This window comes from Octodon degus, unplaced genomic scaffold (genome assembly GCF_000260255.1).
Source record: "Octodon degus isolate 3935 unplaced genomic scaffold, OctDeg1.0 scaffold00362, whole genome shotgun sequence".
Taxonomy (NCBI): Eukaryota; Metazoa; Chordata; class Mammalia; order Rodentia; family Octodontidae; genus Octodon; species Octodon degus.
The window spans coordinates 628,238-640,447 of NW_004524938.1; the positions used below are offsets into that span (position 1 = coordinate 628,238).

The following is a 12,210-nucleotide window of genomic DNA, read 5'->3' on the forward strand; positions in this document are numbered from 1 at the left end:
TTTCTCTCTCTCTCTCTCTCTCTCTCTCTCTCTCTGTTTCTGTCTCTGTCTGTCTCTGTCTCTGGTATATAGTGCATATAATTAAATTTGGACAACATTGATGATTACTATAAAAAATTATCACTGTACTTAGGTAAGATTAGTGTTTTAAGTCAGTCTCTGTTTTTTATTTTAATTAAACTTTTCATAAAATTTTCTCATCTGATAACCTACATACTGAAAACCCACTGAAACAATTCAGTTTATAGTACTGCAAGAACAATTGTATTTTCTTAGCAAAAGATCAAAACTTGAATTTTGTGAACAGGAGAAAAAATAAAATGTGAATACATTTTAGACTGCTACTAAACAGATTTAGAGATTTCCTTCTCCACTTCTTCCACCTGACTATCTGAATTCTTAGCCTCTTTTGAAGATCATTTTGCATGCTTCATAGAAATCTCACTGAATATTCCCAACTATCCTTGCTATTAATCTTATCATTTTTCTTGGCCCCAAGGCTTAAACCTTATGCCTATTTAATTGTGTGTTTTTTGTTTTGAGGTTTTTTTCTTGGAGGGTGGGTGGATCTTGTTTTGGTTTGGTTTGGTTTTGGATTTGCTTACACTATTTTCTTTGCTGGAAATACAGGAAATCTCACTCTGTGTTCTACAATTTGCATGCCTACCATAAATACCATCTGTTGTGTTTCTCCGAAACATCCACTTTTCTTCACCATTGTTCTCTGAATTACACACTTCTCTTTATTCTGCACCTAAAGTAATTATCTCATCATACAAATTATTTTCTATTATTTTGACTTTCCTTGAAGGAAAAGGTCATGTTTTAGACTTCTGAACCATCTTCTTTCTTATGTGCTACTCAGCTTTTCTTAAACCAGTTAGGAAGGCTGGAAAGCAGAGTGGATTTGCTGGTGAGAGAGAATCAATGGAATCTAGACATGAGGTTGAGATGAGCCAGTCAGAAATACATCAATCCTGAAATTCACTTGAAATCCAAAAATAACAACAATGTCATATATGTCTTAACCCTCTTTTTGTCAGATCCAAAGAACAAAAGAGCTGAAATGGTACACAAAAAGAAAATCAAGATGACATATTAGGGAAGAGTATTTAATATACACACTGAAAGTATACACTTCTGGCATAAAGAAGTCCAACAAGCAGCTAATTCAGCCCTGTAACATAGTCATGATATTTCAAGAGACTTGGTTGATACTTACCCAGTTTAGTCAAATAGAATGTTATAAATTATATTTTAGATACTTTTCCAGCATGCCATATTTAAATCAAAACTATTTTTACACATGTCTTTTAGTTTCTTGGAATCACCATTTTTCTACTTCTACTAGAGAAATGGGCCTAGCCCATCCCCTCCTCCTTTATCTAGTTCTTATCTATCTGTGCACCCTGTTCTTAGTTTAACTGCCTTTTCCTTCAGGAAGCCCTCTGGACGTTCCTAACTTGGTCACATTTCTTTATTAATCTGTATTGTATTTCCAGCTACCTCTTTTCTGTAGCACTTTATCACCAAGTCAAATTAGCATTTATATGTGGTCGATTAGATAATGTATTCCGGCCTCAGTAGAGAACTTGTCCCAGGAGCCTGCAATGGCATATGGTAGACATTCAACAAATATATATTTCATTCACAGAGTTAAAATAGTGATTGATACACTCTAATTTTTTTCATAAGGTCACAATGCTATCAATATTACCCCTAGGTATTTGTATAGTCTATACTTGGCATATAATAGGAGCACAGGCCTCTAAAATGTCAGTCAACTACAAAATTTATGCATAGGTACTCTTTATAGATAATAGAAGACATATTTCATGTTGTCCAATACATAATAGAATATTCTAATTATCTCCTATTACAGCATTCCAAATAACTAAATCTGTCAGAGATCTCATCAGTCTCTTTTTCTTTTTTTTTGGCGGAACCGGGGATTGAACTCAGGCCCTTGCACTTGCCAGGGAAGTGCTTATTCTACTGAGCCACCTCTCCAGCCCCCCATCAGTCTTTTCTTTTAGAGGCAAGAGTCTATGAATACAAATTAAAAACTGCCTTATGCCGCTGTATGAACTTTCATCTTCACGCAATTCCCACTTCATGAACTTCCTGTTTTGTTTTGGGGTGGGTGGGTTCCGGCATGTTTCATTCATGTTGTAGTAAGTATGAGGCCATTGTCTGAATACAGTTGTTTATCCCATCACCTGTTGATATATACTTAGATTTTTCTAAGATTGAGAGTTTTAAATATTTTTCTGCCTTACAAGTAATATTGCTATCAACCACTGTGTATATGTAAGTCTTACATTAATGTGTGCTTCATTTCTCTTGGGTAATCTCTAAGAATGACTTGATGAATCACATGGTAGGTGTTATGTTTGATTTTTTTCAAGAAAATGTGGAGTTCCTTTCCTAAACATTTCACATTCTTGTCAGTAGTATATGAAAATTCCAGTTCTTTTTGCCTAATACATGATAAGTTTATTCTAATTTTGGCTATTCTGATATTTATTTTCCTAAAAACTAATCATACCATAAATTTGCATAAAGTATTTTTTAAAATATTTTGCAACTTCTTTGAAAAGGTATTTTCTCACTGTGGAATTTTGAGAGATCTTTGTATAATCTGGATACAAGTCCTGATCAGACACATGCTTTGCAGTGATTTTTAGATTTGACTTATATTTTTATTCTCTTGGCAGTGTCTTTTTTAGGAACAGAAGTTTATAATTTTGAGATACTCAGTCTATCTTTTCTTTTTCTTTTATGGGTCATAAAAAAAAAAAAAACTTCCTAACAAAATTTTCCATTTTCTGCTAGAAGTTTTGTAATTTTAGATTTTATACTTAGGTGTATGATGCATTTTTTTTTTCCATGATCACAGGAAAGTTTTATTAGAAACAGCTGGGAGCTGGGGTGTTGCTCAGTGGTGGAACACCTGCTTAGCATGCATGAGGCCTTGAGTTCTATCCCAGTACTGCAAAAGGGAAAAACAAAGGAAGAGAAGCAAGCTCCAGAGCTCAGGAAGGTGGAGATTCAGTCCTGCTGTTTGGTTCAAGAAGCCTTAGTGTTGGCTCGAAGCACAGCCCCTGGGGAAGGGTATGGACGCTGTTGGAAGAGGGGCCCAGCTGCTGTAGTGTCAGCACCTGTCTTGGCTTCATTCTGCTATGGGAGTCCTGTTGACCATGTGCCCTGGGGGGCATCTGAGTAGGAACTGGGGTCCATGGGGTCTAATTCTTCATCCTTTAAGCTTGCCACCTTCTTGCTCTTAGGGTAGGGAGCTAACTCCTTGCAGCGATGGTGACATTGTTCTTCGCCCTCCTCTCAGTCTACCTTGTCATACCCACAGTCACGATCCCTTTCCCTGTCTCGCTCTCACTCCCTGTCCACTTTGTCATAGCCATGTTCTAGATCTCTGTCAGACTTGTCATGGTTCCAGTCTGACTTGTCATGGTTCCAGTCTGGCTTCTTGTGGCTCCAGTCAGACTTCTCATGGCCCCTGTCCAACCTCTCATGGTTCCGCTCCAACTTCTCCTCAGTATCTGCATTATTGTTCCTGAGCTTCTTGGCAGATTTGATAATGATGGAGTTGGGGTCATATGGGGAGAGTTAGGACACAAAGTCAGTGTCCACATTCCAGTAGTAAGGGAGCCCACAGGAAGGATCAAACACCTTATACCAATTTGGTGGCAGGCCTTCCAACCAAGTGGCCTCATACTCTATAGGGTCATCATCATAGTCCTCAGCAATGATCTCTTCCTCTGGTTCGGGCTCCAGATGTTTAAGAATGCCTCTCTTGGCGAAGCGGATCTGCAGTGCAACGGGAGCGGCACTGTGAGTAGCTCACAGACCAATACAGTCGTGCGATGATGGAAGGCTGTCGGGTCAGTCGCCTCTTTCTTGTTGCACTGTGATGGCCAATACTACATGCGTTTTTTCCTTCCAAAGCACGAAATGAGACCTTTGTATGATGCATTTTGAGTGAATATTTTGTATTATATAAAGTGGGTCAGTGTTCCACCCTCTTTCTTCTCTTTGTTTACATTCTCTTCCTCCTTTCTTATTCCTCCTCCTTTTCTTCCTTTTTCCTTTTCCTCATCCTCCTCCTCTTCTTCCTTCTCATCTTCCTCCTCCTCCCTGGCACATGGATACTCAGTTATTCTATCACTGTTTTAAAATAACACTCTTCTTTCTCCACTACCATGCCTTTCAGCATTGGTCAAATATCAATTGTTCACCTGTATATGGTTACATTTGTAGCCTATTCTGTTTGTATAACATTATTTTTAAATTTGTATACCTTTTAGTAAGTCTCAATTGTATAGCACTAATTCATCAATTTAGGCTCCTTTTCTTGAGTTTTGGCTAAAACTCAGGCTTTTGTATATCTTTATAAATTTGGGATTCAACCTACAAATTTCTATCAATAATTAATTTTAGAAAAGCTTTGTGTAGTTCTGATTGAAATTAAACCTGCCAATGAATTTGAGGAAAAACAAAATATTTTGTATCTCTCCATTTAGTACTTCTTCAATTTATCCTGGAAGTGTTTCATATTTTTAATATGGAGGATTTTATATCTTATTGTCTGATTCATCTATAAATAATTTAATGCCACTAAGTTTTTTCAGCTTCATTGTCATATTAATTTTATATTCTGCAACCTTACCAAACTCTCTTATTAGTTCTTGTAAATTATTGTAGATTTCGTCTGATTTTTCTACATTCATGATGTACCTACAAATAAAGGCAGTTTTGCTTCTTCCTTTTCAGTCTGGAAGCTGTGTCTTTTTCTTGTCTGATGGCCCCAGCTGGAACGTTTATGATAAAGATGAATAGAAATAGTAAGAGGAAAATTTCCTGTTTCACTCCTGATCTCAGTAGTAAAGCGTCTGCTGTTTCATTATTAACTGTTAGCTGTCGATGTCTCAGAGATGCCATTAAGTAGACTCAAAACATGCAGCTGATTTGCTTTTGCAAAGGAGTATATGCTGAACTTTATATTTTTTTCTGGACCAACTGAGGTGACCCTTTTTTTCTTTGTAAGTTTATTAATAAGATGAATTTTGTTTATTGGTTTTTTATGGTTAAAACAGTTCTACTTTTCTGGAAGAAATTCTGTATGGTTATGATGTATTACTGTTTCTGCATTCAGTATTGAGTTTACTAAAATTTTGTATAGAATTTCTGCATGTTAGCAAGCGACATTAGGGATTCTCTTACCCTTTAATGTCATTGTTGGATTTTTGTCAGAAGGGCAGTGCTGTGTCATAGAATTACTTAGGAAGCATTTTTTCCTCTTTAATCGTCTGGAATGATTCATGTAAAGTTGATTTTCTTAAATGTTCAGTAGCATTCACTAGGGAAATCTTCAGGGTATGGAATTTTCCTAATGAGAAGAATAGTTTTAACAATAAAGTCAATTTATTTAATACTTACAAAGGTTGTCAGGTTATTTCTTCTTGAGCAAACTTTAGTCCTTTATGTCTTTCAAATTGGTTCACTTCATATGTTTTTACTTTTTAAAGTATAAAATTATTTATGTTAGTCTGTTTTTCTCCACTTACTATCTGAAAAAGTTGTAGTTATACCCTCATGCCTAATTTTGGCATATGCTTTCTTTTTTTTCCCCTGACCTGTCTACTAAGGAATTATTTACTTATACTGATTATCTCAAGATTTTAGTTTCATTGATTTGCTTTATTCTTTTTGTTTTATGTTTCAATTATTTTACTTCAATATTTTGTTATTTTTTATCATCTTTTAAGGAAAATTTAGTTGCATTTGTTTTAATTTCTTAAGGCAGAAACTAAGGTAATAGATTTGAAACATTTAATCAGCTCTAATGTAGTCTTAAAAATTTTTTCCTAGGCCACGCATGGTGGCACATTCCTGTGATCACAGCCCCTGGGAGGATGAGGCAGGAGGCCTGCTATGAGTTAGAGAACAGCCTAGTCTATACAGTGAGTTCAAGGCCAGCCTGAGCTGCATGAAGAGACTCTATCTCAAAACAAAACAGAAATTGCCCCCTAAGTCTTTCCCTCACATTCTAAAATTCTGATCTGTTATTTTCATTCGGTTTATACTATTTTCTAATTTCCTTTTTTCTCTCTCCTTTGATTCTTGGATTATATACAAGTGTGTTGTTTAGTTTCTAATATTTGGAATTTTTAGAGGTGATTATTTAGAATGGTTGGAATCTGACTTGAAACTTGTCTTATGGCCCACAGTTTAGTTTGTCTCAGTAAATGTTCAGTCCTCTTGAGAATATGAGTATTTAGTCAACAGTTACTGGGTGGAATGTTCTGTGAATGTCAATAACTTAGTAAACTGTATTGTTCAGTTCTTCTGTATCTTGTCTGATTTTTATCCAGTTGGTTTTTTGGGGGTTTTGTTTTTTGTTGTTAGAGTGTGTGTGTGTATGTGTGCTGGAGATTGAATCCAGGGCTTTGTTTATGCTGGGCAGATGTTCTACCATGGAGCTACATCTTTAGCCCTTATCTAGTTGTTTTACCAATTATTCCAGGGTAAGTATTCAAATCTTAACCTCCATTGTGAAATTTTCTCTTTGCCCATATAACTTCTACCAGTTTATCTTTATAGTATATTCATCTGTATAGGTATAGTATACGTGGTTCTAAGTTGCATATAGCTCAGTTATGATTTATTATACAGTCTCAGAATTTATTTACATTGAACATGGTTGTTGATATACTTAGGTTCAAGTGTAAATCTTGCTGTTCACTTCCCAGTGATTTTTCTGCTGCTCGATTTCACATCATCATACTTACCTGCCTCATTTGTTTTTTATTCCTATTCTTGACACTTTTCCCAGATCTGCTTATCTTTCCCATCTTAAGCATTGTTTTAAAAAAATGAATAAATAAATAAGATATTTTTTATGAGCTTCTAAAATAAGTAGCTTTCCTAAACTGAATGTCCCTTTAGCATTGTGGACTGAGCATACCATAGTATTCACTGTAGTTTACACGCTTTGCTTACCTTTCCCAGTGCCCTGCTGTGTCCCACTGTTACTGGGATGGGTAATTCCTGGGGTTTCCCTATTATTTCTTGACCTTGTAAATGCAAGAGTATTGAATTTCAGACATACTATATACATCACTGTCTCTTGCTTATGTATTTTAGAGTATTGAATAATGCAGGAGTCTAGGGGATATGGTGGTTTATGGTTTTTCTGAACCAAGTTCTAAAAGTCAGCAGGTAAAGCTAAGCAGTATATTCATCATTTTACTTCTAATCCAATATACATAACATGGATTGTTTTGTTTCAGGATGCAGAAGAATATACAGATTTGCCAGTAAGACACAATGAAGATCATATGAACAGCGAATTGGCAAAATGTCTTCCCATTGAATTAAATCCTCATTCATTTGACAGCCCTCACACCAAAGCGCACCTCCTGCTGCAGGCACATCTCAGCCGAGCCATGCTCCCCTGCCCAGACTATGACACTGATACTAAGACAGTCTTGGACCAGGCACTCAGAGTGTGTCAGGTATGAATGTCATTTCTTTTTTTTTTAAATTAATTTTATTGAGAAACAAATAACAGTGAGACAGTTTCAAAACAGGTTAGTAGTACAGTTGTAATAATTAATACATTGTGTACTGTTTTTGTGGTAGTTATTTGTAATTTCTAATATTGCAGTTTCTTCCATCATCACTGCGCTTTTTTTTCTTTTTTGGAAAAAATGTACTTGCATTTTAAAGAATGTTATTGTTGAAAAACACTTGATGAATGAAATCAAGAACTTACCAAAAAAAAAAAAAAAGCAAATATACATACATTAAGATATCAGTGGCACATGTTTCTATTTATTGAACATGTAGTAGTGAACACAAGAGAGGGATCTTTGCTGTTAGGGCTTTGCCTCAAGATGTTGATGAAAAATCTAAGTCCAGAGGTAACCATTGCTATTTTTTAAAAAATAACAAAGCATACTGAAAGAAGTACAGAAAAAGACAGAACTGTTTTATATTATTTATATAATATTCGGCACACTGCTAAAATGGCATTTACAAAAGAATTAAAAGGAGAAAGTCATAGCATTTCTGGAAGGCTGTTTTCCAAAAACTAAGGAAATCAGCTACCCAGGCTCTTGTACTGGAAGCTACTAGTGCATTCAAGGAAAAAATCAAAGAGACTGTCATAACAAAGATGGAAGGAGATGGTTAGAAATGGAATCTCAGAGAGAAGGGCATAGCGATTACGGAGAACATGGGCTCAGATCTGTAGGGAATGTGTGAACTATGGTGAGAATTTTGGAGTTTACACTAAATAAAAAAAACCATTAAGCTATTGGTTCAGTAATCATTGTTAGTTCCTATATCAATATTTCCATATCAATTAAAGCTGAGTAGTTCTTAAACATTTATTATCTCACTTAAAGATAGGAATGGACACAATATGTCAATATAAATATGATTTTTCCTGAAATATTATCTTTCAAAACAAAAGATCATAAAAATGGCATTGTTTTAGATTTTGCCCATGGCTTGAATATCAATCTTAATAAAAGTCCAGCCAAACTCATTGATTAAGCTAAAGATATCTGTTACATTGTATTGTTTTAGTTAAAGTAAATGAAAATATAGCCTCACCACAGAACTATGATAGAAAAAGAGGAGGGTATTTCATACGATTATAAATAATTTTTGATGCTACCAGAAAACATGAAATGTGATATTTTCTTATTTTTAGCAGTATAATTTTCAGTACATGATTTCATACCTCATGGGGAGCTCATACACGTACAAAACACATCCGAATTCCTTTTAGATCCTCTTTACCTCCACCTCCTCCCTCCCGTGGCTACCTTCCCTTTTGTAAAACATCTATTTCTCTGTTTTCTATTTTCTCTTCTTTTATTTTTGCCTTTAATTAGTTGCACTTTGGGTTTGTCATATAAAAGAAACCCTGCATTACTTAAGCATGTGTGTCTGATTTACTTCAGATTACGGCCTCATGCTGCATCCGTTTTTCTACAGGTGATCCATTTAGAATATTAGTTGAAATCTGAAAGTGTATCTATGAAGTTTTTATATGCTGCATGTTCTCTAGGACTAGGGAAGAAATTATGGTGGATGATGGTATCCACGGCTACTGTGGATAAGACTGAAGAGAATTGGATTCTGTTTATTTTTAAGGAGAACAAACAGAATCTGCTAGTGGATTGCACAAAGATTTTTAGAGAAAAGGGTTTTAGCACTTTTAAGCTGCCATTTACTAGGAAATGATTATGGGAGGAACTATTTTTGGTGAAGGAAATATACCAAAAAAGTAGAGATTTTAATTTTCTTCATTATACTTTTAGGCCTTTTTGCAATAAAAATATTTTTTAAGTTTGTAAAAGACTTAAGTTTTTTTTTTAAGTAAAGTAAGCCTATATGTGAAGATATGTGCATAAAGATGTATACTGTAGCATTATTTGGAAAATTAAAGGCTTTAAAATAACCTACATGTCTTTCAAATCATAGAGCTCTGCAATATACAATTCTGTTTTTGTGGAAGCAGCCACTTAAAGGACTGAACTAGGCCCAGGCTCCTTCTGTTTTTGAATTCTACAACTCTATAGGATGACTACACTGGTACATAAAAATATACTTGGAAAATAGAGCCCGAATAGTTCTATCAAAATAACAGAGCTGCATGCAATTTCAGCATTCTGGGAGGCTGAAGCAGGAGAATCAGAATTTTGAGCCGAGCCTGGAAATACAGCTCAGTGCAAAGATGTCAGGTTAAATCCCCAGTACCGGGTGGGAGCCGAGAGGATATAATAGTAGTCATCTCTGGGTAGCAGAATTTGGAGAGTTGCTTTCTTTATGTTTTTCTACAATGTTTGAATGCTTTTTAATGATCCTGTAGCAGATGTCTGTCAATAAAGGAATGGATAAAGAAAGCATGGTATTTATATACAATTGAGTACTACTCTGCCATAAAAAGGATAAATGTGAGTCATCTGTAGGAAAATGGATGTCTTCTGAGACTATGGTGTTAAATTAAGTAAATCAGACACAAGCTTAAACACCCATGACTTCTCTTAAGTGAAAATCCCATAGCATAAATGATTAAAGAGCAAAATAAAAGGTAGATAATAGAAAATAGGGAGCTAGATCTTTTACACAAGAAAAGGATGGGACCAAGAGTTGGAGGGGGAAGGGAAGATGAAGGTAAAGACCTCAGGTGTGCTGTGTCCGTGTGCCAACACCCCACAAGGAATATGGTCTTATATACTGCAACAGGTACCAACAGAAACTTTTTAAGTAACAAATTTCTTTTTAAAAATAGAAAATATTTTAAAAGAACAAGCATAAGCTGTCAAAAATTAGAAGGGAGATAATAAGGCTATAACATACAAAGTTTCCTGACACATATTTTTGACTAAAACATGGTTTACTTCTCTAGGAAAGTGATTTACCATTCCTTATTCGTCACACTTTACAAACAGAGGTTAAAGTTCTGAAAGTTTTAGCTGCGACCCGGGGTACTCATTTGTGTTTCCTACAACTTTTTCACCTCTCACAGGCTGTCTTGTTAAGTGAACTCTGTGGTCAGAAAGTCTTGAATAAAAGTTGAAAAAGGAAGTAAACTACTATACATGAAAAAGTTATGTATTAAAAGTTATGTGTGATCAGTACATTGACAGTTTTCAATGCTCAATCAACATTAATTCAAAAGTTGTATACTAAAGCAATTTCAAATATCTGTTTCTAAATTTACTGTCAGGGAAAGAGATTCTATTCCATAGGAGCTTCCTGTCTATTTTTACATAGTTTTTCTTGGGATGGTATTTATGTTTCTTAAATATTTTTGCTACTTGTAAATAGCACTTATAGAGCATCATTTCATCCTTAATTATAAAAAGTATTCTTTAATATAATTTGGATGAGCAATATAATAAAATAGTCATAGTAATTATACCTTTCCCATGAAAATGACTTTTTTCTTTTTAAATTTAATTTTTCAAAACTTATTTCAAACTTTCATTTTATATTTTCAGACATATAAAGTTTTAAAAACATGACAGTGAAATTTTCATATGCCGTTCTCCCTCCTTCCCCTAAGTATGTGTGAAGCCCTTTTGGCTAATCTCCCTAACTCATTCACATTTTGTCAGTGTAAATTGTCCTATTAATACCCATTGTCTGTGCCAGGATTTCCTTTCATTGTCATGTCTCTGTAAGGTCCTTATCTTCCTTGGTATTTGTGAAGGGTGCTGACCAGTCACTTTGTAGTGTCCCACAGTTTGGACCTACATGATATTTCCTCACTATGACATTCAGGTTACATATTTTTGATGCAGATATCCCAGCAGTTACGTTTTGCCCTCTGAGGGTACCATATCATGAGGCTATCACAGGCATTTGTCCATTGCTGGTAATGTTAACTTTGCATTCCCTCAGTGTGCTCTAGCCCCCTGGTATTCTGGTGCCTTGGCCTGCCCTGCTGTAGCTCTGGCGCCAACCATTTTCCTGAAGAGCCCTGCTTCCGTTTAAGAATGGCTTTAAAGTCTAAAATCTGGATTCTTGTTCAGCTCCTTTGTGGCTTGGGTACCTTTGCTTCCAGGCTAGATCTGTAGAACAAACAAAGGAATACAGGTATATTTACAGAGATATCTGTATCTGTTTGTCTATATATTTGTGCATATGGAAAAAAATTATGTTTATAGTCTGATGGTTTCAGTTTCAATTCTACACGAAGGGTAATTCAAGTCTTTAAAAGGAAATTTTCTGGTTATCATTAATAAAGATATATTTGTATATATCCTTAATTTTTTAATATTCATGATATAGTTTAGAACTACTAACCATTAATCCTGTAAAGAACAGATTCACTAACTAAGATGCAGTGGTTGTGAACAGTTCTTTTTTTATCTTTGGAGGCTTTTGTTTGTTCATTATGCACATGCAAGTATATACTTGACCTCTATAAAATTTTTCTTTTGCAAATTTTATCTTGCTATAACCTTTTTAATTTAACAATTTATAGCATAAGCTATTCTTATCATGTATAATTTCTATTGGCTGCACCTGACTCTCCTGTTTAGATATTTATGTGTGAAGTTTTCCTCTGTTATAAACAAAGATTAGTTTCAACATGCTGAATGTGTGACACAGCTTTTCAGGAGCCACCTGGTAAAGGATAACCAGCTTTTTATCCTGAATTCTAATATT

At 35.0% G+C, this 12,210-nt stretch overlaps 1 protein-coding gene and 1 pseudogene across 1 annotated transcript in view; one reads left to right on the top strand and one right to left on the bottom strand.

Moving 5' to 3' along the window:
- The window catches only part of Ascc3 (activating signal cointegrator 1 complex subunit 3), a 382,010-nt gene that overhangs the window by 339,526 nt on the left and 30,274 nt on the right, over window positions 1–12,210 (top strand). Inside the window, exon 37 of the mRNA XM_004648215.3 lies at window positions 7,308–7,532. Coding sequence (XP_004648272.1) covers window positions 7,308–7,532 — 225 coding nt within the window. The remainder of the gene's footprint in view (window positions 1–7,307; window positions 7,533–12,210) is intronic.
- LOC105741248 lies at window positions 2,960–4,745 on the bottom strand (annotated as a pseudogene).